Here is a 25,006-nt window from a genome sequence, read left to right as displayed (position 1 = left end):
TAAATTTCATAAATAAAAATAGAATAATGTATGTAAAAATACTCCCGACAAGGGCATGTCACTGGATATGCGACATTCTACCAATTTCAATCCACCACCAAAAGAATACAGCTGCTTACGAATTTTTGATTGGAAATTCACAGTATCATAGTGATTATAATTTTCATTGATAAATGTTAGAGATGTATTGAGACACTCCACTTAAGCGAACACATTGGCAATTAGTTTTTGTGATAGGTTTTGGCTTTATGTATGTGCACAGAATACTTTAAAAGGTAAACCTCATGCACGTCCGTGTACTACATTTGTTATACTTCATCTGAGAGTGTTTTCTCTTAACCATTTGTAGTAGTTGGGTCTGTACAGTTTTGATAACGACCCTGATTTTATGAAGATTAAGCTACTGGAGCCTCAACTGCAATACAGGGGATCTTTTATACAGTATACTCTTGCATTTACTTACATAAAATAATGCATTGTTCCCCTGTTCCTCAATATCCCTGCTGCCACCAGAGTCCACTCACCATAAATAACAGAACAAATACCTAATCAACAGTCAGATGTGACTGACATACTGCAAGAGTCAGGTTCTGTTTGCTATATGCGTTTGCCTAGATTTCATTTTTGTTTCATTCCTCAGAATATTTATCTCCATATGCATCTCAAAACTCACTATTTCACACCACAGGCTCTATGTGTATTAGTAGGTGTGGTATTGATAAGACCTTGCTTCATGATTAGAACATGAGACATAGGCCTGTTGTATTGTGGTTGGAATGCAATTGTAGGTGACTATTACAATAAATTTCACGGCAGTGGACACTTAAAAATATTACTTATTAACGATATTTCAGTAGTTCACTGCTACTACATTCAGAGCTTTCTCATGCGATCCAGTGTTCCTCTTACTTTTGTACTTAATTGCATAGTCTATAGAAAGAATTGTATTAACTTAGTCTTGTGCTTTAGTGTCCTCTAGAGGGCAACAACTGTTCCTTTTGGCTTATTGCAAGTGAGAACATTTTTAGTATGGAGCTGATAACTACATTCCAGCAGCCAAATTTGTTGCAACAACTGTTAACCTCCAATACTAGTTTAGTTTAGAATGGAGCTCCATACTAACCATGGGATCATCCTCAGTATTCTGCTTTCACTTTGTTGCCGTTGATTGATTTTGTGGGTTAGCAGCGTGGCATGCCAACTGTAAGTATTTGCTGGTGTGTTTGGTTTTTTGCAGGATACTGTGAACCATTTAATCCTTATATTCATTGACGACTCTCTTGTAAGTACATTGTACCCGCCTAAAGAAACATCAGTTAGGAAAGTCTGATATGAAAAGCATTCTTTTTATAGTATTGTTATGGCTATGTTTATTCACTAATGGTTCTACACTAATGAATTGTTATAAATATCTGACATTTTACTGTTAATATTGGAAGGCTTTTGAAATTTCACTAGACGCAGTATGTTCTGAATGTTAAATGTGAATGTTTAAGTTTGTAAGATCATGTGAAAGAATGGGGTTTGTTAAATCTTTTTACCTACCATTAATTGCATTTGATCGGATTATGTACGATAATGTGTTGGTGTGGTTTCGTTAAGAAATTATATCATGGTCAAATTCAAGTGTTTCTTTATTTTGTAGTTTGAAGTCTTTATAGTAGTGATGCAATAAAAATTGTTCAGTCTAATTGTTAACAAGTTAAATAAGTTTTTTTTAAACAGTCATTTGTGCAGTCAACATTTGTGTGTTCCTCTGTTTTATTTATTGATATTTGCATAACATAATTTACATTCTATCCAACAGGTTGTGCATGAATAATAATATATTTGCAATTTAACAGATCTTAAGATTAATCTTAAGATTTTTCTGCTCTTATTGCTGTGAATAGATTGTCAGGATGGAAATGATGTAATGGATTACAACATTAAAGATGGACAGGCTGAGAAAGAAATGAGGAATTAATTCAATTAATTAGTTAAGTCCAGATAATGTTTCAAAGTTTTAGCTGTGGTCTCAAATGCAGAAAAACTCCTCTCACACTTTAAAGAATGGTACAGTTTATCATCAACAGCTCATTTGCTAAACCTCTACCTTGTTTGGATGGAGTTGAGAGATCCATTTCTATATTTGAGGTATCTGCACAGGTCAAGTTAATACTCTACAATAATTTGCATGAACAAAAACATGATTCCTTTGTTTTTCAGCCTGAGCCTGCAACTGAACCTACTTCAGCCCTGGTCCCTTTCCTGCAGAAGTATGCTGAATCACGAAACAAAAAGCCATCTGTAAGAGAAGGGCATTTATGTGCTTTTTTTCTGTTCTGCGTCTATCTGGTGTCGTTGAGGGGGTTGTTTGGGTTTCCTGACCTGATTGCTCTGTGTTGTTGCCAAGGTGCTGAAACTGGAGCTGAGGGAGATCCGAGAGCAGCAGGACCTGCTGTTCCGGTTCATGAACTTTCTGAAGCAGGAGGGGGCCGTCCACGTGCTGCAGTTTTGCCTCGCTGTGGGTAAGGGCGCTCACTTCAGCAGGGTTTCCTGTTGCCTAGGCGCTGGATTTGGTCAGTTGCCACAGTGAAACTACCGGATTGTTTTGATGGATACTCCATCGCAATTTCTGCCGTTTGTTTCAGCTTTTTTTCCTCCACCCTTATTGTCAGCACACATGTAGCAAGTATAAAAATGCCCTTCATCAAGTAGGTCCAGAGGATCCGTCCCATGTTAAGTCTTGAATGTACAGTAACTAGAAGTTTTTTAAGACTCCGAAAGAAGAAAAGAAGAGGCATGTGATCATTTGTGTGTGACCTAGTCAGAATTCTAGCTGCTGCTAAACATTGAAATTTCTCAAATGTACGTTTAGAATGATTTGCAAGTAGGGCGTTATGATAATGGAATCGTAGAACCATGTTTTCTACTACAGATCTCATAGGATGGGCCTGGCAATGTTTATGAGAAGGAAAAAAATGTTTTCATGATAGTATACACACAAGTCAGGGCTACCAACTACCAGGACTGAAGATCACCCCCAGATTCTTTGTTTGGGATCAAATCTCGGTTACAGTTTCCTTCCACTGAGAAGCATTATAGCTATAGCATGGAGGGGAGGAACCCGGCAATATGATCTAGAAGGAAACAAGTACTAAATAGCAGTGTACGCAGTATTGATAACAGTGGGGAAAAATGTCAGAAACTTGAGTGGGTACCATGTTCTATACTCTCACAACACTTTGTGTAAATAGTACCCCGTGACAGACATTGACACACATGCCACCTCTATCCTGATGCCAGTGTCCTACCTTAGGTTTTCAAGAAGTCTCTCTCGTTCTTTTGGTCCTTTTCCAGGACCTTAGCTCTTTCTACGTTGTCCCCCTCTTGAGGAAGTCTGCACGGTCCTCTTCCTTCTAGGCCGCTCTTGCCTTGGGCCAGCTCAAAAACATACTCATCACACTCGCCGCGTTTTCACACCAGCTCTTCACTCTCGGTCTTCATTCATCACCAGGCACAGGAGTATTCAACCAGTGCCCAGTCTTCACTAATCGCTATTTCTTTAACACTTCAGCTCAACTCTTCACTTCCACTTGTTGTCAAGCACCAGATCTTCACTAACAGCCACTTTCCTTGCTGATCCTGTTTGGCCAGAGATGTCTTTCTGTTACCAACATTAGCATCCCTGACACTGTAACAGCAGTCAAAAAAAGGTTTCCTGCCACTGCAAAAGTCAATAATATCGCCTGGGTGTTTCATGAATGAGTACTAAACAATGAGCTATTGTGGCTCTTTTGATTCTGGCGGATTGTTTGGATTGGCAGAATGCATGGTACATTGGTTAAGGCAGTTTCAGAGCAGGAAACATTGCCACTCTGGCACAGTGACACCATGTCATTATAAAATAAAACTTCCAGAGTTCAAATGTACATATCTGGGTCTGCACAGAATTCACAACACTGTTCATAATTCAGAATGGGATTATAAAGGGGTAATACTAAATTCAGTTTTAGGTGGCATAGTTATGAAAAAACAACTCCAGTCCTTAAATGAGCTCTAACCAGCTCTCTCAATTTTACGTCAGAAATGTACCATTGTTTTTTGCATGCTTATCAAGTAGATTAAATGAAAAAGCTTAGACTGTTCTGAACTCTTGGTTTTTGCCATTGATTGATACTATGTCCTTATTTTTTTAAGTTGTATGATTTGAATTTAAAATGAAGGAAAGTCGTTTATTATGTATATTACACCTAAAGGTGTGCAAGAATCACTGCACCAGATCACATCATATTTATCATATTGTAGGTTAGGAAGGAGTCGCACTGTAAGAAAAAAAAATGCTATATTAATGGCAGAATTCTTTTTCATAATCGGGCATTTTTTTGTGTCAGAGGAATTCAACGACAAGATTTTACGCCCAGAATTGACAGACTCTGAGATGCTCTCCCTTCATGAAGAAGTGAAAAAGATCCACAGTACTTACTGCTTGGATGAGAGTGTCGACAAAATCCAGTTTGACCCTTTCATTGTCGAGGAAATAAAAAACAGTAAGTTTCATTTTTCTTCAATATTACTAGAACAACAAAGTGATTATTGTTGTATCCAGTGTATTGCAAAAGTGTTGAGGCCCTTCCTTGGTGTTCTATTTTATGAAATGGCAAAATGCTGCTTACACATTGTTTGTAAACTTCATATTTAATTCAAATCCTGATTGCTCATACTGAAGACTTGTAAGGGTTAGGTAAGATACAGTAGATGTGACCACAAACTAAAGAGAAAAGGCTGAAATATGCTGATTGCATAAATATTCAGACCCAGAACTCAATATTGGTGGGTGTAGTACCTCTGCCAGCAGCTACAAGTTGTTTTGTGTAAATCTCCACCATTGTTGCAACCTGGTGTAATTCAGTTTTTGCCCATTCATAGCAGATTTGTTCAAGCTCTGTCAAGAAGTTTGGGGATTGCAGCTGTCAAGTTTTTCTTTCAATTTTTAGTAGATTTCAAATCAAGACTTTGAGAAACTCCAGATCATTCAATTTCCTGCTCCCAAGCTTCTCCAGTGTACCCCCGGCCTTGTGTTTTAGATTATTTTCTTGCTTCACACACACATTTCAGCAGCTTTCCTTTTCAGCTTTTTTTTTCTACGATTCTGCCAGTACTTTGCACCATCTCTGTTCCCCTCGGTCTTGAGAAGCTTCCTAGTTCCGGCCGGGAAGCAGAACTATAACATCATGCTGCCACCACCAGCAGCAGCTTGACAAGTGGGATGATGCTGAGTCACTGAAGCACCATGTTGGATTGGCATCAGATTAAATGTTTTGCATTTAAATCCTAATCTTGTGTTTGACCTCAAAAACCTTTTGCTACATGTTTGCAGTATCACTTAGGTGTTTGGTTGCAAACTCCATGTGGTATTTGAGACGTGTTTTCAGTTCCATACAAGCTCTCTCTGCATTGCCAGGGATGTTGTTGATCCATGAATGGAGTTATCCATCTCAGGCTATCTGAAGTCTATAACTCTGTTGCTGTTGATCTCGAGATGGCATCCCTAACCACTTTCCTCCTCGCCTGGCTGAATTGTTTGGAAGGACAGGGAGAGGTGTATTCTGAAATTATGATTCACAGTTATTTTAGACAAACAATTACCTTGTTAAGGTAATTTTGTGCACCTTAATTTAAATTTGCCACAGCTTTAATATTTAACATAACTTTTTTCTATTTACATGTTTTACTTTTTTATGTTAAATGTGTGAATAAGCTTGTGTGTATAACGCATTTTAATTGCTGCTTCAAAGTGTCATGACTGCAAACTCTACATTTAATAAAATTTGAAAACTCTGTAAGAGTCTGAATACTTTTGCAAGGCACTGAATGTCCTTTAGGTTTTCTTGATTTTCTTCACTGTGCTTTATCATTTCTTCTTTTTTTGTCTAGCAGTTAAAACAACCGCTAAGGATAACTAGATAACAGCATAAGAAGTCAAGTGGTAGAGCTGGTCAGTGCGAATTCTGATGCGTCAATCAGTTCAGTTCAAACATGTGAAGAGATGATTCACATCGTCTGCAGGGGTTCACTGGGTAGAGACCAGGTCTTCTTAACCTTTAGTGAAACAGGGAGTCCTGTGGCTTTCCTTACGCCTGTAGGCTTGCAGTGGCAGCGAGACAGAGGCCTCTTCTCCTATTCTTCTCATTCTTCCACAAGATTCAGCAGATTTTACTGCGAGTGAAAAGATGAATGGCTCTGGCAGGTTGGGTGTGTTGGAGGAGAGTGTCATCAAGCCCAGAATGAGTTGGGCACATACACTACTTTAGAAACACAAGGTAATGTGAAGAATCCTTTCACTGTTTCTCACTTACAGTTGCGGAAGGGTCCTACGTTGATGTTGTGAAGCTGCAGACCATGCGCTGTCTTTTCGAGGCCTATGAGCATGTTTTATCTCTGTTGGAAAATGTCTTCACACCCATGTTTTGCCACAGCGACGAGGTAAGTCTCCATGTTCCGGTATTGTGCTTTACGAGCTGCAGCATTACAGCGTTTCCTTGTTTGTTGATGTTTTCAAATCCAGGCACTAAAACACAATTAGACTTTTTTTATGTGACCATATCTAAACAAAAGCAAGTATTTTCTTAACAGAGCAAGTATTTTCTTAATAGGGCCATGTTAATGTTTTAGTAAAAATACCCTGAGCCACTAAGGTAATCTGGGAAAATCAACAGATGAATCAAATAAGTCATTTGTTCAGATGCCATCTGTATCCAAAGGAACCTACTTGTCTGCTGATGAATGCTTCAGTAAAAGGCCCAACTGTATCTCAGGGAAACTACCTTGCTTAGGGGTGTAACAGCTTTGTCCCACCCAGGATTTAAACCTAGAAAAGGCTGCACATATCCATGAGGTTTTAACACAGGTGTAGTCTGTTTTTCTGCTTATAATATTTAATTGTAGAAGTAATTAAAAATGTAAATAAAAACATGGTACATAGGTCAATGGCTATTATTACAATATTATTATAAATATATTAAATATTTTTACATACTTGATAATTGTATTTTTAAAGTCAGTTTATTCTTAGAACCTTCTCTAGAGTCTTTAGAAACCGAAAATATGCTAAAAGCATAAATGTGTATTTTTTGTAGTGGGTTTAAAACCAGAGTTAAGATAGCACTCAGATAGGCAAGGCTGTGATTGCGAGATAGTATAACATGTTAACACTGTTACAATACATCTTTGAAATTCGGAGTTGTTATCATCACTTGTTGTATTAAGATGATTTGAAAAGCAGATTGTGTTTATCTTTGACGTATAATGTGTGCCTGATCCTGGCTTTAATTAGGCCTAATAGTAACATTACACTGATCCCAAGTCAGGCTGTGCTGCTTTCTGAATGCTTTAGTTGTCAGGCATACACAAACCTCTTCAATGTATGCAGTCACAAATATATCTTCTGTTGTAGGCTTATTTAGCTTGTTGTTCATAACATTTAAGACTTACCTTTTATAAAGCAGCAGGGTTATATCTTTTCACATGTCTGATCAAGTCTGCCAGTAGAGGGAGAGAAACTAAAATACTTGTTCAGTGGTGTTTTTCACAAACAATTTATGTACAGTGGGCTGTTTTTCCAAACAGTATATACACAAGTGCTGCTTGAGTCATTACTGACATTCTTATGACAATACTGATCAATTTACTGAGGTAAAGAATTAGTGATATTTTGGGGAGTGAATGCAATTGATAAAGGCATGCCCACAATCAATATGTTTCTAGGTATGAAATTACCTTGTGCACTGCATGATCCTCTGGTCAGTAACTAGGTAATTTATTATACAGCTGATTGATGAAAAAGAGTAACAGATAAGGTTGAAATTACATTGAAATTTAAGTTATCAATTTCAAGTGTAATTTTGTTTCAGTATTTTAGGCATCTGTTAAGGGGAGCAGAGTCCCCAGCACGGAATTCAAAACTAAGCAGGTACGTGTTTGACTGTCCTGTTTTACCGTTTGTTGTCCAATATTTAGAATAGAAGGCGACATGGTTGCATAGTGGGTTAGCATCTCTGCCTCACGGCACTGGGGCCCTGGGTTCAATTCCTGGGGTGCTATCTGCGGGGAGTTTGTATGTTCTTCCCCAGTTTGCGTGGGTTTCTTCCAGGTGCTCTGGTTTCCTCCTACTCTCCAAAGACCATATTTACAGGTTAATTGGATTCAGAGAAAATTGGCCCAGACGTGAGTGTGTGTCTGCCCTGCGATGGACCGGTGCCCTGTCCATGGTGTGCCCTGCCTTGCGCCTGTTGCTTGCCGGGATGGGCTTCGGCTCCCCCGCAACCCACAATTGGAGGAAAGATTTCGAAAATAGATGGATAAGAGTGGCTTGTTGCACGTCAAGCAATAAAGCATGGTTTCTATAGAAAAAATCACATGGCTTCATTTTTTAAAATTGGACTGATCAACACAAACCCATCCCCAAACTTGTAAAAATACAGTGTTGGAGTGTATCGTCCTGATAAATTTCATTTCCTTTTCTCTGACAGCCTTTTTCAAAAGCGCTGTCGTCTGATCATTTTAAAAGTTGCAGCAAACAGATGATAGTGTTGTTATGATTTCAAGGTCTTAGCTTTACTTAAATACAGGTGCACGAGGCAGTAAGACAGTTTTCAGAATGACAGAGCTCTGTTCATGCACTACTCCTTTTCTCATTGAAATCGACGTGTTTGTCTTATGTGACTGTGTTTGTTTCTTGTCATGGGGTTAGTATGTGTCCTGGCCTGTTGTAATGCCTTGTGCCTATTATTCCAGAAATAGCCTGAGTATGGATGACATCCGGTAAGTATGTCACCAGCATGATGCGCGTTAATGTCACTCAGCTGCCTTTTTAACACTGCTCCCAAGATATGTAACTATACTTGATGGAATGCAGTTTAAACAAACAAGTCTGCCTTTGTAACAAATATTAATGAGTTAAATGGGATTCTTATTTAAACGGATGATGGGAGGGTCGCGCTTGATCCCAAATCGCTGTAGTGTGACGTGCAATGAGTGTGGCGGGGTCGCTGAGGGGAGGGTGGGGATAGACTCTCTCGGCTCCTAGCAGCATCAGGAAGCTCTGAGGATTGAGATGCTGTCCGCAAGGGGACACGCCTCCCCTCTAGCCACCTGTAGGGGGCTGTGGTGCCTGTGACGTGCTCAGAAATGAGCAGCTCAAAGGCGGGCGGGTCGGAGGAGTCTCCTCACACTTCCTCATTCTCCCCGTTTCTCAGAGCCCTGCGGAGAGACGTGATCTGTGCATTTGGCTGTTCTCAATTAGACGAGCTGACAAAAAGATGGGTAAAAAAATTATTGTTAAAAAAAAGTTCACAGATCATTTGTAAGATAGGCCTAACTTTAACCGTATGAGACAAGCACAGATTTTATTTTTCGACTGGCTCACACATACACTTTGATTTATGCAGTCTCTCCCCGGTTTTGAAGTCTTTTTGTCAGTTTTTGAACATTTTACTTGAAATTGAATCATTTTACACACAGCAATGTTTAAGTACAACTATTTAAACATTACATGAATTAATGTGTGTAATTGTTTTATTTGGGATTTCACACAGATTTACATGCATTCCTACAGGAAATCGAGAGCTATCCTTATGTATTTTTTTGTTAGTAATAAAACCCTGTTAGTTTGCAGTTTGCAGTATTTTGACCCGCAAAAAAGAAAACATCAAAAGTAATGAGTGTTTTTTTTTTCAAATTTGATGTCTTCACTGCGTTTTCATGGATTTTGAGTTTTTAATTTAATTTTGTATTAAATTTTGAGACCGCACATCTGTTGAGAGAGACTAGCATCTGTATAATATAACCCAGATGTTTTTGAGCATTGCACTCATTGACAAATGTATATTATGCTAAATTATCTGTATAAAATATATGTCGATGGAAAATTACAGTGCAGCTGGATTCTATTTTGAAAGGGGAAGCTAAGTCTTAAGACACATTCTGTTTTGTTTGTATGATGGGGTACACGATTGTAGTAAAGAGCACTACAATCAGAACGGGGAAATTGTGCTCTTTTTGTTGCAAAGGTAGTACTTACGGCAGCATGAGCTTGGAAGCTGGTGAAAAAGGAGTCGAATGCAAGACTTGGAGTGGCTGTGTGGCATCATCCCTGTCTTTGAATGCAGGCCTTTGAGCTAATATGTCTGTCTTTCTCTCACAAATGATTGCTGCCACTTGGACATATTGTTTTTTATACAAAATGGCACTAGCTGTGAACAGGATAACATGCAGGGCTCCGCGCCTTCATCCATAGCACAAGCTGCGGCTGTGAGCCAAGGGCCTTCACCTGCATCCGTTTTCCCTCATGTCCAGTCAGCTCTCACACTCCCATCTGGCATTTTCCCTTCTCTCCCTGCTGCTTTAAAGTAAGTCAGGGTCCATTACAAACCACGTGCCCCCCCCCACAGCGCATGGGTCTTTGTAATACGTGCCATTTACAGACTTGTGTTTGTGTGTTTGCTCAAGCATGATTCCCTGCACTAACGAAGGGTGTCTTTTGGACATCTTACTGAACGTACATTTCCTTACCCTTTTCAATTTTTTAAAAAATGTCACCTTCCACGTTATTTGATTTGACCAAAAGGGTCACGCATATACCATTTTTGTCATTTTTTTAACTTTATAATTTCTCCTATTTATATTTGAGAGATTATAGTGAATGGGGTTAGGTTTTACATTTCCCAGTGAAGGAAAAACAGTGCACTAGTTTATGACTACTGTACTAAAATTGTAAATCTTGTTCATTAGCCACTGAAAAATATTGATCCCCTGTCCATTTAGTAAGTTGTATGTTTGTCTTCGTGTTATTTTATCATTGGTGTCCTCTCCATTTTTGTACATAAAGCTCAGATGCTTAGCATAAGTGAACTGTAAGATGTAAGTGGGTTGTATTATCTGTGAAGTAATGTATATCTGATGTGAGGACAGATGACAGAGTCCAAGAGATGTATAGATAACTATCTCAATCTGAATACTAGATTTTGTTCTTAACCTGCCTTTTGTTGAGTTCTCATGTGTTGCACAAATTCTCATTTTGCAGCATAGTGACCTCTGCTGGGAGTGTTTCTAACAAACATAAAGTTAGATTAGTTACAGTACGTATGTGTGTTTTTTAATCGTATAATAAATTAATAGTAAATCATGTATATTTTATGAAGACTAGATCTGATGATCTGATCTAAAAACTAGATGAAAAATCCTTCCCTATGCTGTTTTTCCTTGACGTCAATGGCTGACCTCAATTACACGAAGTTAGTGAGCACTGTCTTAAACAACTACAGTAAGCAAAGTCAGTATTCATGGAGTTTGAAACCCATTACCATGAGGGCCCTGTCAACTACTGTATGGATATAGGATACTATAGCAGTTACCTAGCAGAAAACAGACTTGATCCTGTGGTACATAGCATAGATTTAAGTGTTATGGGAGTTCAAACCATCAATATGTCTGAGTGCTAAAAATCTTTGTGAGCTACCCACTAATGTTTATGCTCCAGAATAGTTTTCTAATATAAAAACCTGTCATTAAAACCATTATTTCCTAAACTGAGATGTTCAGGTGATGACAATCACATCAGATTAACATTCTTATTTTTCCCATGAATAGAAATTTTGTACTTATGGATGATGTTAATTATGTATTATTATTTCTAAATTATCCTTACAATTATAATTATATTATTTTCTTTGAAACATATGAAATTGTTTCCTTTGAACTTTTTAATAGCTCTAAATAGAACAAAAGAACAGTTTCAATTGAGAGGAGGCAAGTCTAGCCTTGCTTGTTTGGTAGTTAGTGTAGTTGATTAAGGTATTGTCTTTAACAACATACCTGGGCAGTATGTCTGTACTTCCACAGCTCATTGAGCAGTTTATTGGCAAGAACAGAAGCATTGAGAACAGAATCATTATAAAATATAACATCTTTCGTAACTGTTACATATTATAGAAAAGTGTTTTAATTCAGATCAAGCATGAATAAAAAATATTTTTCAAAGTATTTTTAATAAAAGTTCAATTTTATTTCAAATAGCTAGTCGTTACCGTTAACATAAGTTATGGTAATTTTCACATCTATTGGAAAGTGTTTTGCTTATACAGGAGTGTCTCGATATTTGTGAACATTTGCAAATTTTGCTTATTCACAATTTGGTCTGGCCGACGGTTGAAGAAGAGTAGGAGAATATGAAGCCGAGCTCAAAGTTGATCATCGCAACTTTCAGTTTAGCAGTGCAACAGACTAGGATCCGTGACAAATCTAGCCAGTGAGTGAGCTTCTCCCAGCTACTTGCCCAAGTACACACTACCCAGCATTCACATCTCAATGTCGTTTTGTTTTTGTGTTGCATCAAACACTCCAGGTTCTGTGTCAGCAGAGTGGAGAATGGCAGGCTGGAGATGACACTACAGGCTCACTGACCATTTCATTACAGTGGGGCGTGCTAATCACATAGGCAGAGAGCAGAGAGAGAAAGGCCAGGCATCCGCTAGACACGGAGGAGGGATTCATGTTTATTTTAGCTGATTATTAAATTTATATTTTAGCTATATAGTTGTAGTTTATCAGTGTTATTTTAAAGCAAATGCATCTGTTCTGTACTTACAATATAAAGTAAGTGGTACTTGTGTTATTTAACCACACAGTGCCATATACTGTAGTTTATTATGCCACGGTATATGTGTGGACTTTGTTATATGTGAATTTGGCTATTTGCGATAGTTCTCTGCATCAAACTCGCAACTGTTGAGACTCTGCTGCACTTGAATATGTTGGTGGCGTTTTATTTGTTTCTTTATTGTTGTTGTTATTATTGTTTGTCATTCATTACTGGAACTTGAAGTGTCTTAGCCCTTACTTTTGCTCTGCAGTTAAAGTTGTTCATTTAAGTTATTCAGATGGCTGAGTTGCAGCTTAAGTAACATGTATTGTAGAATGCTTTTTGTAGTATGTTTTTAATGTTTAGAGTATGTGTCTGGAGATCGTTTATTAAATACACCTTGTATAAAAAGTTTGGGCCTAGTTCTTTGGTTTTGAGCAGCGATAATCATTGCATTAACTTGACGAATGATGATTAGATGCTATTTTAAGAATCAACAGGTTCTCTCAGATGAAATTATTTGGATGTTCTGAAGGTACATCACTAAATATAAACACTAGATCCTGTTTGAAGTATCGTTTCAATGCTAAGGTTCTTAGCATTTAAATGTTAGTTGTAAAAATGTTGTAAATCTTTTAGTAGTGTGATGGGTATACTGCATATCGTTTATAGTGTGCACTAAGAGTCTGCAACTGTCTTCAGAAGGTGGACATCGAGTTATATACTGTATAAAACAAGACCTTTAGGTTCCTGCCTGCTGCTTACAGATCGTCGCCTTCCTGTTGGCTGTGCTTTGCTCCCATTATGCATGTGTGATGTATTTGGCGTTTTTTGCTGAATGTGTCAAGTCCCGCTGACATGCTGACAGTGGTTTTGTTGTATTTAATGTTTAGAAATACCTCTAAACGTGGGGAGACCTTTGGAATCAGCCGCATTGGCAGTAAAATAAAGGGCGTCTTTAAAAGCACGACTATGGAAGGCGCTATGCTTCCATCCTCTGGGTTAGCAGAAGGGGAAGATGACATGGTAAGTTGGAGTCTTACTAGGATCTTGCTGTTGTGATACCCCTAAATAATACACAAAAGGACTGGAACATTGTGCTGAATTTTGCACGAACACAAATCGGATACCTGTATTAAATTACAGGTCATTTGGAATTACACCAATGTTTCTTTTTTGTAGTTTTGTCTTTTTCTGACATTCTAATACTTTTATCGGGTAACAAATATCTGTAGTTTTTATTACGTCCTGGTGTGTGCCTAAAACTAGAGTACATTTACAAGTACAAACGATAGAGTTGATCTGAACGTTGGCTGGGGACCCATAGGCCTTAGTGTTGCTTGTGAATAACAAACCTTTGCAGAGACCTTTGTCATTCCACAGTGTCGCGGCTCACTGCAGTCCAAGGCGAGTTCATGTATTGGGAAGACGATAACCCTAACCCTAACGTGCTGACGTATTGTTTCATGGCTGCGATTTGCCCTGCAGGTTGAAGAAGCCACCATGGTGATGGAGGATGACTCCCCGGTGGAGGCGATCAGCACTCCCAGCACGCCCCGCAATCTGTCCGCCTGGAAGATCACCATCCCCTACGTGGACCTGTTTGATGACGAAGTCAAGAAAGAGAGGTTTCCAGTGTTCTGTATCGACGTGGAGCGCAATGACAGGAAAGCAGGTAAGGGGGGGGAGTGTTTCGGCCGTGGAGTCTTCTTCAGGTGTGGGGGCTCTTTATAACTTTAAAGATGTACCTGAAGTGTCTGTTATCCCCTAAAGGATATAAAGCACTTTCTAACACTTTGTAGCATGTTGCGCGGAAAGACTAAATTGCATGTTAATTCTTTTTGCCTGCTGTTATTTCTATTAAAATGCTGCATTTGTGAATATAACCATTTTTTCCATGTCAAGTTCGTTAAAAAAAAAAACACGATACCTGAACAAAAGTGTTCTCTGGAGATGATAATCTCCAACAGTTGTCTGATTTAGCAGTATCTGAATTTTAGGGAATTTTGCTGTTATTAATGGCGTTCATTTTTCCCCCCTGCATTCTAGTTGGTCATGAAACCGAGCATTGGTCTGTGTACAGAAGATACCTTCAATTCTATGTTCTGGAATCAAAGCTGACAGAATTCCATGGTAAACACATTTTTTATTGTTTATGATTGCAGAGATTTCAGAAAATGTTAACAAATGTGGCTTCCCTTGACAGATGTTTAAATACATAATACAATTACTATATTACTGATATATCTATTAGTAACACCTACAAGTATTGTACTGTAGATGGGTTCAGTTGAGATGAAATGACTGAATTAGCAAAGGCAATACTATATCCATTGTATATATCATTGTAACCTATTACAAAGCTATTATATTTTCAACTAGCTACTCTTTATCTCCATCTGTCAAGGTTCGTTTCCAGATGCCCAGCTTCCCTCCAAAAGAATTATTGGCCCAAAGAACTATGAATTCTTAATGTCCAAGCGAGAAGAATTCCAGGAATACCTGCAGGTATTATTCCTCCGTGACCAGCAGTCCAGTCAGAGCCAACAAGGGTGACCACTGAACACCAGTAGAGCAAGTTATTGTCCGTTTTCAGAGGAATCAAAAGTACAGTCGAGTATTTTGTTGCATCAGTGCATTGCTTTTCATGAATAAAGTAATTTAATTTAGCGGGCGTTGCCCTAGCCGTGTTGTTCAGAGTGCTTAGTGGATGAATTCCAGCAGCTGGTGCTGCAGACTCACTTGCAGGAGGACATCGGTTCACCACTCATTTGGCAGATGGATCAGAAGGGGGTTAAGTGACCTGTTCAGAATAGTACATGCAGTTGGTGGCAGGTCTGGGGCTAATCTTCAGGGAAACCACTGGGACACGTCATTGCGGGTGCATAGCCAGTATATGTTTTCAAACTTTTTTTCAAACCTATTTGTTTCATTTCAAAGTTTTATAGCAGGCAGTGGGAAGGAGGGTATTAATTTCCCTTTATAAGTGTTTATGTAATGATGCATTTGGAGTAATTAGTGTGCTTTGAGGCTTTAATGTCCTGATAGTTGTTTTAATGTAATTCAATACAAAGATATGCTTAGCTTCAATGCATTAAAATCTACATTAGGTTAAAATTGGGCATATGATTTTAGTAAGAATGAAAAATTGTTACAGAGAATACCAAAAGATAATAGAGACATTTTAGCACATCATTGACCATAAATTGCGGCACAACAAAATTATACTACTGCTTGATTCTTATCTTTCTGACGTTTATATTCTTTTTAAAGGGGCAAGCAAAATTACAATCAATTGAATGAAAATGCTTAATAGTTTAAACTTGGGGCAGAACAGTTATAACTGTGTTCGCACATTGCAAAGTGGTTCATTGTTGCAAATCGGAGGAATTCATACTTATTCGAAATTTCTGAACCCTGTTTGTTTTACTCTTTAGAAACTTTTGCAGCATCCGGAGCTTAGCAACAGTCAGTTGTTAGCAGATTTTTTATCACCCCACAGCATTGAATCACAGTTTCATGATAAGATGCTGCCAGATGTTAATCTTGGTAAGTTGAGTTATTACTATCAAAGCATTCAGTAATGGTAAAGAGGTACAGAAAATGTTTCAGTTGGTTTCAGTTCATTGGTTTCTGAGACTTTATAAATTGTGAAACAGTTTTCTTTTTTTTTCTTGCAGGGAAGATTATTAAATCTGTTCCTGGAAAACTGATAAAAGAAGTAAGTCCTGTTTATCTGATATATCTATACCAAAATAAGCATATAAATATTTTGAGGTAACTTTAGGATGGTTTGATATCCATTTCTCGAACACGGACCAGATGATACTATTGAAACCTAGAAAGGAGGAAGATGGTAAAAATGGAGTGATGTCAGCTGAGGAGCTGCTGCTGGACAGCGGTGACTGTGTGGGCTTAGGAGCTGCTGCTGGACAGCGGTGACCGTGTGGGCTGAGGAGCTGCTGCAGCACAGCGGTGACCGTGTGGGCTGAGGAGCTGCTGCAGCACAGCGATGACCATGTGGGCTGAGGAGCTGCTGCAGCACAGCGATGACCATGTGGGCTGAGGAGCTGCTGCAGCACAGCGGTGACCGTGTGGGCTGAGGAGCTGCTGCAGCACAGCGATGACCATGTGGGCTGAGGAGCTGCTGCAGCACAGCGATGACCATGTGGGCTGAGGAGCTGCTGCAGGACAGCGATGACCGTGTGGGCTGAGGAGCTGCTGCAGGACAGCGGTGACCGTGTGGGCTTAGGAGCTGCTGCTGGACAGCGGTGACCGTGTGGGCTGAGGAGCTGCTGCAGCACAGCGGTGACCGTGTGGGCTGAGGAGCTGCAGGACTGTGGCTGTAAAGGGCAGGCAGAAGCAGAAGGACCACTCAAGTTATCGGGAGAGTGGTGGTGGATAATCGTATTCAAGGGACAGTATGAATAATTTTCACGAACCACCTGAACCCAGGATTCCAGTTTTCCCCACCTCTCCCCCATCCTTTTGCCTGATATCTTGTTTACCGTTATCTCTTTGCCCTGCTTAGGCTGGAAATGTGCTGTTTTATTTCTTAAGTTGGATCGAGTCGCCATGTGTTCTCATGAAGAGATACTATGTACAAGTACATTACCATATACAAAGGTACAATGTAGTAGACTGTACATTTCAGTTTTGTCTAATTTTGTTTACATTTACATCCTATAGCAAAAGCACATTTTGTGTACCACCCAGAATTCCTGCTGCTGTTGCCATCTTTAGCCATTTAAGACAAAAAAAAAAAGTTTGACTTTGCTGTCTCAATTCTTGTGGAGGCCACTGTAAGTTAGTAGTGTGTAGTTAGTGAAGTGTGCAGCGTTATAAACCTTTTAGGATAAAGCCGCACGGAGCACGAATGTATCTGAGGAAATCTTGGTTTTCCAGAAAGGCCAGCACCTGGAGCCTTTTATTCTGTCCTTCTTCAATTCGTGCGAATCTCCCAAACCCAAGCCGAGCCGCCCGGAGCTGACCATCCTGAGTCCCACTTCTGAAAACAACAAGAAGGTGGGTTAATGCTGCTTGCACTGTACTCGTATTGAGTGAAGCACTTACTTATAATTGAAGTGGAAGTCAGGCAGGTATCTTCTTAACGTGTTCTCTCTTTTACGGAGTTGCATAGTTTGCATCAGGCAAGTCATTAAGAAATTTTCCTGTATTCTGGTAACACCTCCAAATGTATGATTAGTGCTCTGTAATTATATTTTTTTTCGTGTAATTTAAAATGAAAGCTTCAGTTTAGACTTAGGCAGGTGGTTTTGAAGGAATCTGCCTTTCCAAGCAAGGTATGTTTTTCCCTCATAACAGGTTCCAGTTTCTTATTATTCTTATCTCATCTTTTTATAAATGTCTTCTGAAAGATTATGGCTGAAGGTGTATACCAAAATCACAGGGAGGACTAATGTCAAAATCTAGATTGCTTTTGCAAGGATCCTTTCAAAAAATGATGATCTCTTCTGAGATTTTTTTTTTCCAATTTGTATGGTTACTGGTGGCAGATAGGGGGGATAAAACATTTTTCAAAATTGTTGTAAGTTTTCAGTCCCTTGGGGACTACGGGCATTCTCATTCTTATATCAATATATTAATATTCATATAGTATACTGTGGTTACATCATTTAAAATGTGATATTTTTTTCTTCTACCTTTGCAGCTTTTCAATGATCTGTTCAAAAATAATGCTGGCCGCTCTGAGAAGAAGTACAATCAGAACTGTTTCATGGAGAAGATCACAGTAGAGGGCGTGTATGACTACCTGCTGTATGTTGGTACGTCACAGTGCGTGATGTCCTTAGACCAGTGGGTCCACACAGAGCAGGATGTGTACTGTGATTGCTTTTAGCTCTATATCAAATTCTTAGTTCCAGGATTGCCCTTATTCAGGTGCATTGCCTGAAATGTCACCAAGAGGACCACTGCAGAAGCAAAAAACATATTGTGGGATTGTATGATACAGTCTCATTTCTACCTCTGTCTGTGCATCATCAATTGATCACTTATGGAAGTAAGATCTATTTAGTCAGAAATAGCAGCAAGCAAAGAGAAGTTTTGTGTGCTGAAGGTACTTTAAATAGTACTCTTGAAGTTGGGTATTTCTGACAATCGGGACCATCTGAAGAAACAGTTAAACAAAGGTCTGAACAAGCAAGATGATCAATTAAGTCATCGGTGAGCACTAGAGCGTTAGAGCCCAGCTGGAGCGAGAGCTAACAGATGCAGTTACCCTCCAGTACAAGGCCTGGGAACCACCACTGCCTTAGATTAACGAACTTCATGGTTTCATAGCTGATGGGAATCATTGTTCTGCGTTTCCTTTCATTGATGTACATGTCAGTGTATAGTCACACTAGTAATAAACATTGGTTTATTATTATTTTAGGTTTCTGTTAACCCATAAATGGTGTTTTTTATTTTCACGTCTAGATGGCGCTGTTGTGACAGAAACTGGTGTTGTTTTGGCTGCTGGTTTTATGTCTGTGTTTTGAACTGCAGGCCGAGTGGTGTTTCACATCCCTGACTGGCTGCACCATTTGCTGACTGGTGGCCGGATCCTGTTTAAGAACACACTTGAAGCCTACACTGACTACTACCTACAGTACAAGTTAGACCAAGTCCTTCAGGAGCACAGGGTTGTCTCTCTGATAACATTGCTAAGAGGTGGGTTATGTGAGATCCGTGGTAAAATGTGAAGATTTGTTTCTTCACCTTGATCAATAGTCCTAAGCTTGTGTTCTGTCCATGAACCACTACTCGCATACGTAAGATTTTGTTCTTTCTAAGCAAACTCTCTCCAGCCCTCTATTTCTTTTAAATTCTGAAATAGTAGTTTTGAATGTCAAAGGCAGTTGATTACCTGCTCATTCGGTGTCTTCTGTGTTACCTTTTACACGGACTCTTGTTATTCCCTTCCTAGACGCCGTGTTTTGTGAAAACAGTGAGCCTCGCAGTTTTGAAGACAAACAAAAGAGAGCCAAGAAGACCTTTGAAGAAATGATGAACTACATTCCTGGTTAGTACCACTGTTATCGATACCCCGGCTGCTTTCAGGAAATGGCTGGATGAGCTCAATGAACTACTAGCTACCACACAAGACAGATGGGCTGAATGACCGCCCCTCATTTATAAACTTCGTTCTCATGTTGTGGTCAGCCTTATGTCCAGTTTTAATCATCTGGCACAGTAATGTCTGAACACCAAAATTCGCAGGGAATCATTCGTAATTGGTGGCTTACTGCTTTTCATGTGGAGGTGCATGGCGCGTATGGAAAATATCATTTTTTAAATGAGGTGGGGAGCTGCGTCAGCATGCGTAGGCTGCAAAGAACAAGAAATAGGTTTACTCCATGCTGAAAAAAAGACGAAAGAAAACACACCGTTTCGGACGTTTTTTAAATGAGCCACCCCATTTTGGAGTCTGAAAAGCTTCCATGAACACGCTGTATTAGTAAAGAAAATCTTTAAAATAACTTTTGTAACAGTAAGACAATAACTTAGAGGATAATGCTAGTTTTAATTTACCAACTTTAATACCTGAGGCATAAATTCTCAATATTTTTCCACAGCACCTCAAAACAATGCCTATTACTGTTTTCTTAACAAATCATTTTTCTGTTCATTTTCTAAATGGGTTTACTTAAGACTTTCCTTTGACATGACCTGTGCTATTGTTAAGAAATGCCACCTGTCAACATATTTAACATCCCCTTTCCTACATAGTAACTGCTGTTCATTTTGTTCCTTGTCCTTCAGCACACAAATAGTATATAGAAACTAAAGAGCCAATGGTGAACACATGCTTGGATGTAAATGTACATTTCTGTTCTTGAAGCCTGGTATAGGAATTTTAAGAGGAAGGATATTAATTTTTGCAAGGGGACAAATAAAACCCAAAAAGTCTGAATTCAGTTGAAGTCAGTCAAACTGGCAATATTGTAAGTGTTAGCTGATAAATCCACATCTCTCTAGTCTATTAAGATGCTACTAGCTAAGCTTTGGGACTTCACAAGTATACAGTATATGACATCCATCGATTTTATAAGCAGTTTGTTCAAATTATTGTACATTTACAAGGTTCAGCATTCTAAAAGCAATGTTTAATTAAAGAGGTCTGTTTTACAATATGACCTACTGCATTGATTATAGCCAAACACATTCACCAGAGTTCATCAATGCATAGGAGCCATTTAGAGAACTAATACTTTTTATCTTCAGCATTGTTTTCATTTTTATAAGTCTTTTATACTGTAAGTATCATTGTTTTCAAATAAGCAAATAAAGGTGTTATACATAAAGAAGGCTCTACAGTTGAAATGTTGCATTTTTCCTCTGTTTTTCAGCATGGAATTAACCTTGACTTGCTCCTTTGCGGTCTGTGCTTGCTGACCCAGCTGCCCACTTGAACATTTTTTTCTTTAAATGCCAACAGCTTTGTCCTCCATTACTGCTTGTGGCCTGATCAGGGGCTGAGAGATTTTCTTCAGAAGACCCTCTCTTGCATTTCACATGTATTCTGATGGTTCTAGCATATGTTCAGAATTTTATGACCTTAAGGGACATACTTTGTTCTTTCTGTGGTTTTTCAGTCTTCTAAAACTGGGCTGCTACATATCCACAATATACAGTGATCTGTAGATTCAGTAGGCTTGTTTAAGGTGAATTAAACTCTGCATCAATAATACCTGAAGAAATGGACACAGAAGTACTCTTGTCACGTAAGAATAGCACGAGGTTGCAAAGTCTCACGCATCCTGGAGCATTGCTCCCACTGTGGTCTTTTATTGTTTTTTTAAATTAAATAATACATTTCCACAATATCAACAGCTTATGGTACAGTTTGTGTCACCTCATTTTGGAAACCTCCGTGCTTTTTATTAAAAAAAACAATACTGCCATTCTAATGTGTATGGCATGATTACATTTGTTAAGGTACTCACATAATGAAAATACTCCATTAATCAGCTTTTGTTTGAGCGTGGGGTTTTTAGTTGGTGAGAAATGGATTATTGAAAAAGCATTAAGGTCAACATTAACTGGGTGATTTTGTTGCTGGATACACAATTTGAATTATAAAGTTGAAGTGTAGGGTGGAAGGGGGGAGTTGGAATTCATTTTTGATTTGTACAAAACAAAAATAAATACTGGTATGATCCCTTTTACTTAGTTATCTACAAGATATAGCAACATTATTATGTTTTCAGGTAAAGCAAAATTGAGGAAAGTACCTCTCTAAACAGAATACTCTGTTAGCATATTTATCTTTTGTTCTCATACCAGGTGAAATGTGAGTTGACTTTAAGGTTCCCTGCATGGAATAGTCTAGCTCCAAATTTGTTATAATTTGATCAGATTTATAGCAAGTATTGTCCAACTCTATTGTCGAACTGTGAACCAGGCTTCACAAAATGGACAACAGAGCATTCACCTGTACAGTGGAACTTATTGTCTATAGGACTTATAGCCCAAATCCATTAGAGACTCTAAATTAGTCACTTGTTGTCACTTTTTAAAAACTGACATTTTTAAAACATGTTTTTCACTGAATCTTAAAATGTATCATTGAGCTGGACTTTTACATGCACTAGACCTGTTTTCTGTGCTTGTCTTTTTTTCTTCAGTCATATGTGATATGTTTTTTGAATTTCTTGAAGTAATTCTTAATGATTATTTTTTTCTTATTCCGCTCAGACTTCCTGGGGAAGTGCATTGGAGAAGAGGCCAAGTATGAGGGAATCAGGCTGCTCTTCGATGGGCTACAGCAGCCCATTCTCAATAAGCAGGTAAGAGTGTGGTAGTGGGTGTGAATGTAGGTATGTCCACTCTTTTTTTGGACCTTAAAATAAACCACTGATTCTGTTGTGTGAAGAGTGTTTGTATGGTCATCTGTGTTGCTTTTTGGAATTATGGAACATATCAGAGAGTGTGCATTTTAATATATTGGTTTTTTTTCTGGAAATAGTCATGGATGGAATTATCTGTGTTGATAGACTCCCTGGAAGGTGAAGTGAAACCCATTAGTGTTCATGTCTAACTGGTATTCATTGCCTAAAAAACGCCAAATGCCTGTCTGTTTAGGGAGCTAATATGTTGTTTAGACAGGGTTGAATTGGATAAGGGTTTGATACTGTTTTTCCTTGTATCCATGACTCATTTTGTGTAGCAGTAAAATATGGGGAAAAAGCAAGTCAAAGCAGTATGGATCGGGTAAAAAAATCAAGTTGTAACTCGTGCAAATTTGGAAATAGGCAACACTGTGCTCACTCTCTCCTCCTTTTGTCTTGTAAAAAAAAAAACATTTTTAAGGTGGTGTTCTTTGCTTTGTTTTTGCAGCTGACCTATGTACTGCTGGATATTGCTGTACAAGAGCTTTTCCCCGAGCTAAATAAGGTACCCAATGCTTTTAAATCTTGCCAAAGTGTGAGAAAAAAAGACACTCTTTGACACTCATGTATTAAGAGATTAATTAAATTAATGGAAATTTTATACTCATATGGTTTTCAAAGATATATGAACTTCAAGCATACATTTCTTTATCATGCCCGGTATCCTTTAAAAAAGCTGGATTGCACCCACCCAGAAGCTGTGAATGACTATTGAGGAAAGTGAAAACGCTCAATAAAGAGAATGCCATACTCTTTGGAAAATATCAGATTTTCAGAAATAGTTTAAAAATAATGTTGTACTGCCGTCTTAGCCCCACCTGGATGATGATGGCAGCCATAGTGCTCCAGAACACTCACCACACACCAGCTCTCAGTGAGGAGGAGTGATGAAGCCAGTTCAGATTATTAGGAGGCCCTGACTGGTAAAAGGCCAGAGGGAAATTCGGCCAGGACACTGGGGTTACACCTGTACTCTTTCAGAGAAACGCCCTGGGATTTATAATCACCACAGAGAGTAAGGACCTCGGGTTTTATGTCTCATCCAAAGGATGGCGCCTTTTTACAGTATACTGTCCCCGTCACTATACTGGGGCAGTAGGACCCACACAGACCACAGGGTGAGCGCCCCCTGCTGGCCCAACAAACACATCTTCCAGCAGCAGCCTTAGTTTTTCCCTGGAGGTCTCCCATCCAGGTACTGGCCAGGCTCACACCTGCTGAGCTTCAGTGGGCTGCCAGTTGTGTGTTGCAGGGTGACATGGCTGCTGGCTACCAAAATGGGGATTGATTAAGCCTGTTAAATGCAATGTTTTGTCAGCAAAATCAATATTTCCTGTTTTTTACACTATAAACTACAAAGGAACATAGTGCATTGCTGCCTTGTTGTGCTGGGGCCCTGGGCTCCATTCCTGGGGTGCAGTCGGCGTGGAGTGTGCATGTTCTCCCCGTGTTCGCGTGGGTGTCCTCGAGGTGCCCCCGTTTCCTCCCTCATCCCAAAGACACGCCTCTGGGAGACTGGCCCTGGTGAGAGTGTGTGCCCTGTGACGGATCGGCGTGCTGTGTGGGGTGTACCCTGCTCTGCGCCTGCTGCCCCCCCTCCCTTGCGGTGCTGTATTGGATGAAGTGGTTAAGAGATGGCTGTATGGATGGATACAAAGGTGCATGTTAGTGCCTGGCAACATGGACACCTTTCATTTCTTTGTAAAGAAAAGAAAGCTCTCCTTTTCCTGCATCCAAACTGTACTGTGACGACCCATTTATTGGACGTTTACCTCAGAAGGTTTAAAAGTTTCAAGGTTGTTCTAATGAAATCACTTGCTGTCTCCAGCAGGTACAAAAGGAAGTCTCCACTATGGCACCTTGGATGTAGAAGGCAAGTAGCCGCAGCTTGATCCAAAGGATGTGCACTATACTGTGTTGTAAATAGTGCAAACACATCTTAAAGACCTGGACCTCCTGCACAGAGCTTTTAAATTTCAATGTGACGAGAAGAAAAAGACCTGTTGACTACATTAACAACCATGTATTATATTGCACTAATAAAGCATATTTATTGATTTGAAGAGGTGTCTTGAGTTCTTTGTATATATACATTGGGTGGAAATTCATTTTATAAAATGGAACAAAGTGTATGGTGACCAGCAGCATTTATGCCACAAACCAAACTGTTACAGCTGTGGTCCGGTATTACACTGTATCCATACAGGGGGCCAGGCCTTATGAGAGCTTGGCTGAATTTGTTCTAATTTGCAGATGAAGATGGAAAGTTTTCCAGGGCAGAGCTGGAGGGAATCCAGTTGTTAAAATTGGTTTTTCATACCACAGTTGGCTCAAATTATTGTGTGCTGAGGCTTTAAGCAGATTCCTGTTCCCCTCTGAATTGTTAAATAATCTAAAGAAAATTTAAGTTCATTTCTAACAATCAAATATCTTGTAAAGAGTAATTTGTAGTTCCGCTCCATTGGATGTAACATTTTATTTCAGAAGT

General features: G+C 39.2%; 1 protein-coding gene across 5 annotated transcripts in view; it reads left to right on the top strand.

Annotated features, from left to right (window-relative positions):
- Window positions 1-24,581, top strand: part of snx14 (sorting nexin 14) — a 36,473-nt gene extending 11,892 nt beyond the window's left edge. For 2 of the 5 annotated variants that reach the window (XM_088927435.1, XM_088927466.1), the window contains 20 exons: window positions 1,238-1,282; window positions 2,209-2,289; window positions 2,396-2,510; window positions 4,377-4,532; window positions 6,344-6,468; window positions 7,896-7,954; window positions 8,779-8,805; window positions 13,516-13,648; window positions 14,111-14,297; window positions 14,672-14,755; window positions 15,030-15,130; window positions 16,060-16,171; window positions 16,303-16,343; window positions 17,528-17,647; window positions 18,294-18,408; window positions 19,133-19,297; window positions 19,554-19,649; window positions 22,325-22,416; window positions 22,967-23,023; window positions 24,347-24,581. In XM_088927435.1, coding sequence (XP_088783561.1) covers window positions 1,238-1,282; window positions 2,209-2,289; window positions 2,396-2,510; window positions 4,377-4,532; window positions 6,344-6,468; window positions 7,896-7,954; window positions 8,779-8,805; window positions 13,516-13,648; window positions 14,111-14,297; window positions 14,672-14,755; window positions 15,030-15,130; window positions 16,060-16,171; window positions 16,303-16,343; window positions 17,528-17,647; window positions 18,294-18,408; window positions 19,133-19,297; window positions 19,554-19,649; window positions 22,325-22,416; window positions 22,967-23,023; window positions 24,347-24,388 — 1,953 coding nt within the window. In that variant the 3' untranslated portion in view covers window positions 24,389-24,581. The remainder of the gene's footprint in view (window positions 1-1,237; window positions 1,283-2,208; window positions 2,290-2,395; window positions 2,511-4,376; window positions 4,533-6,343; window positions 6,469-7,895; window positions 7,955-8,778; window positions 8,806-13,515; window positions 13,649-14,110; window positions 14,298-14,671; window positions 14,756-15,029; window positions 15,131-16,059; window positions 16,172-16,302; window positions 16,344-17,527; window positions 17,648-18,293; window positions 18,409-19,132; window positions 19,298-19,553; window positions 19,650-22,324; window positions 22,417-22,966; window positions 23,024-24,346) is intronic. The other 3 variants (XM_088927443.1, XM_088927458.1, XM_088927450.1) reach the window with 3 other exon arrangements.
- Window positions 24,582-25,006: the final 425 nt, after the last annotated feature.

Source organism: Atractosteus spatula, chromosome 2 (assembly GCF_055471065.1).
Source record: "Atractosteus spatula isolate fAtrSpa1 chromosome 2, fAtrSpa1.hap1, whole genome shotgun sequence".
Taxonomy (NCBI): Eukaryota; Metazoa; Chordata; class Actinopteri; order Semionotiformes; family Lepisosteidae; genus Atractosteus; species Atractosteus spatula.
This window is presented reverse-complemented; position numbering and strand designations above follow the sequence as displayed.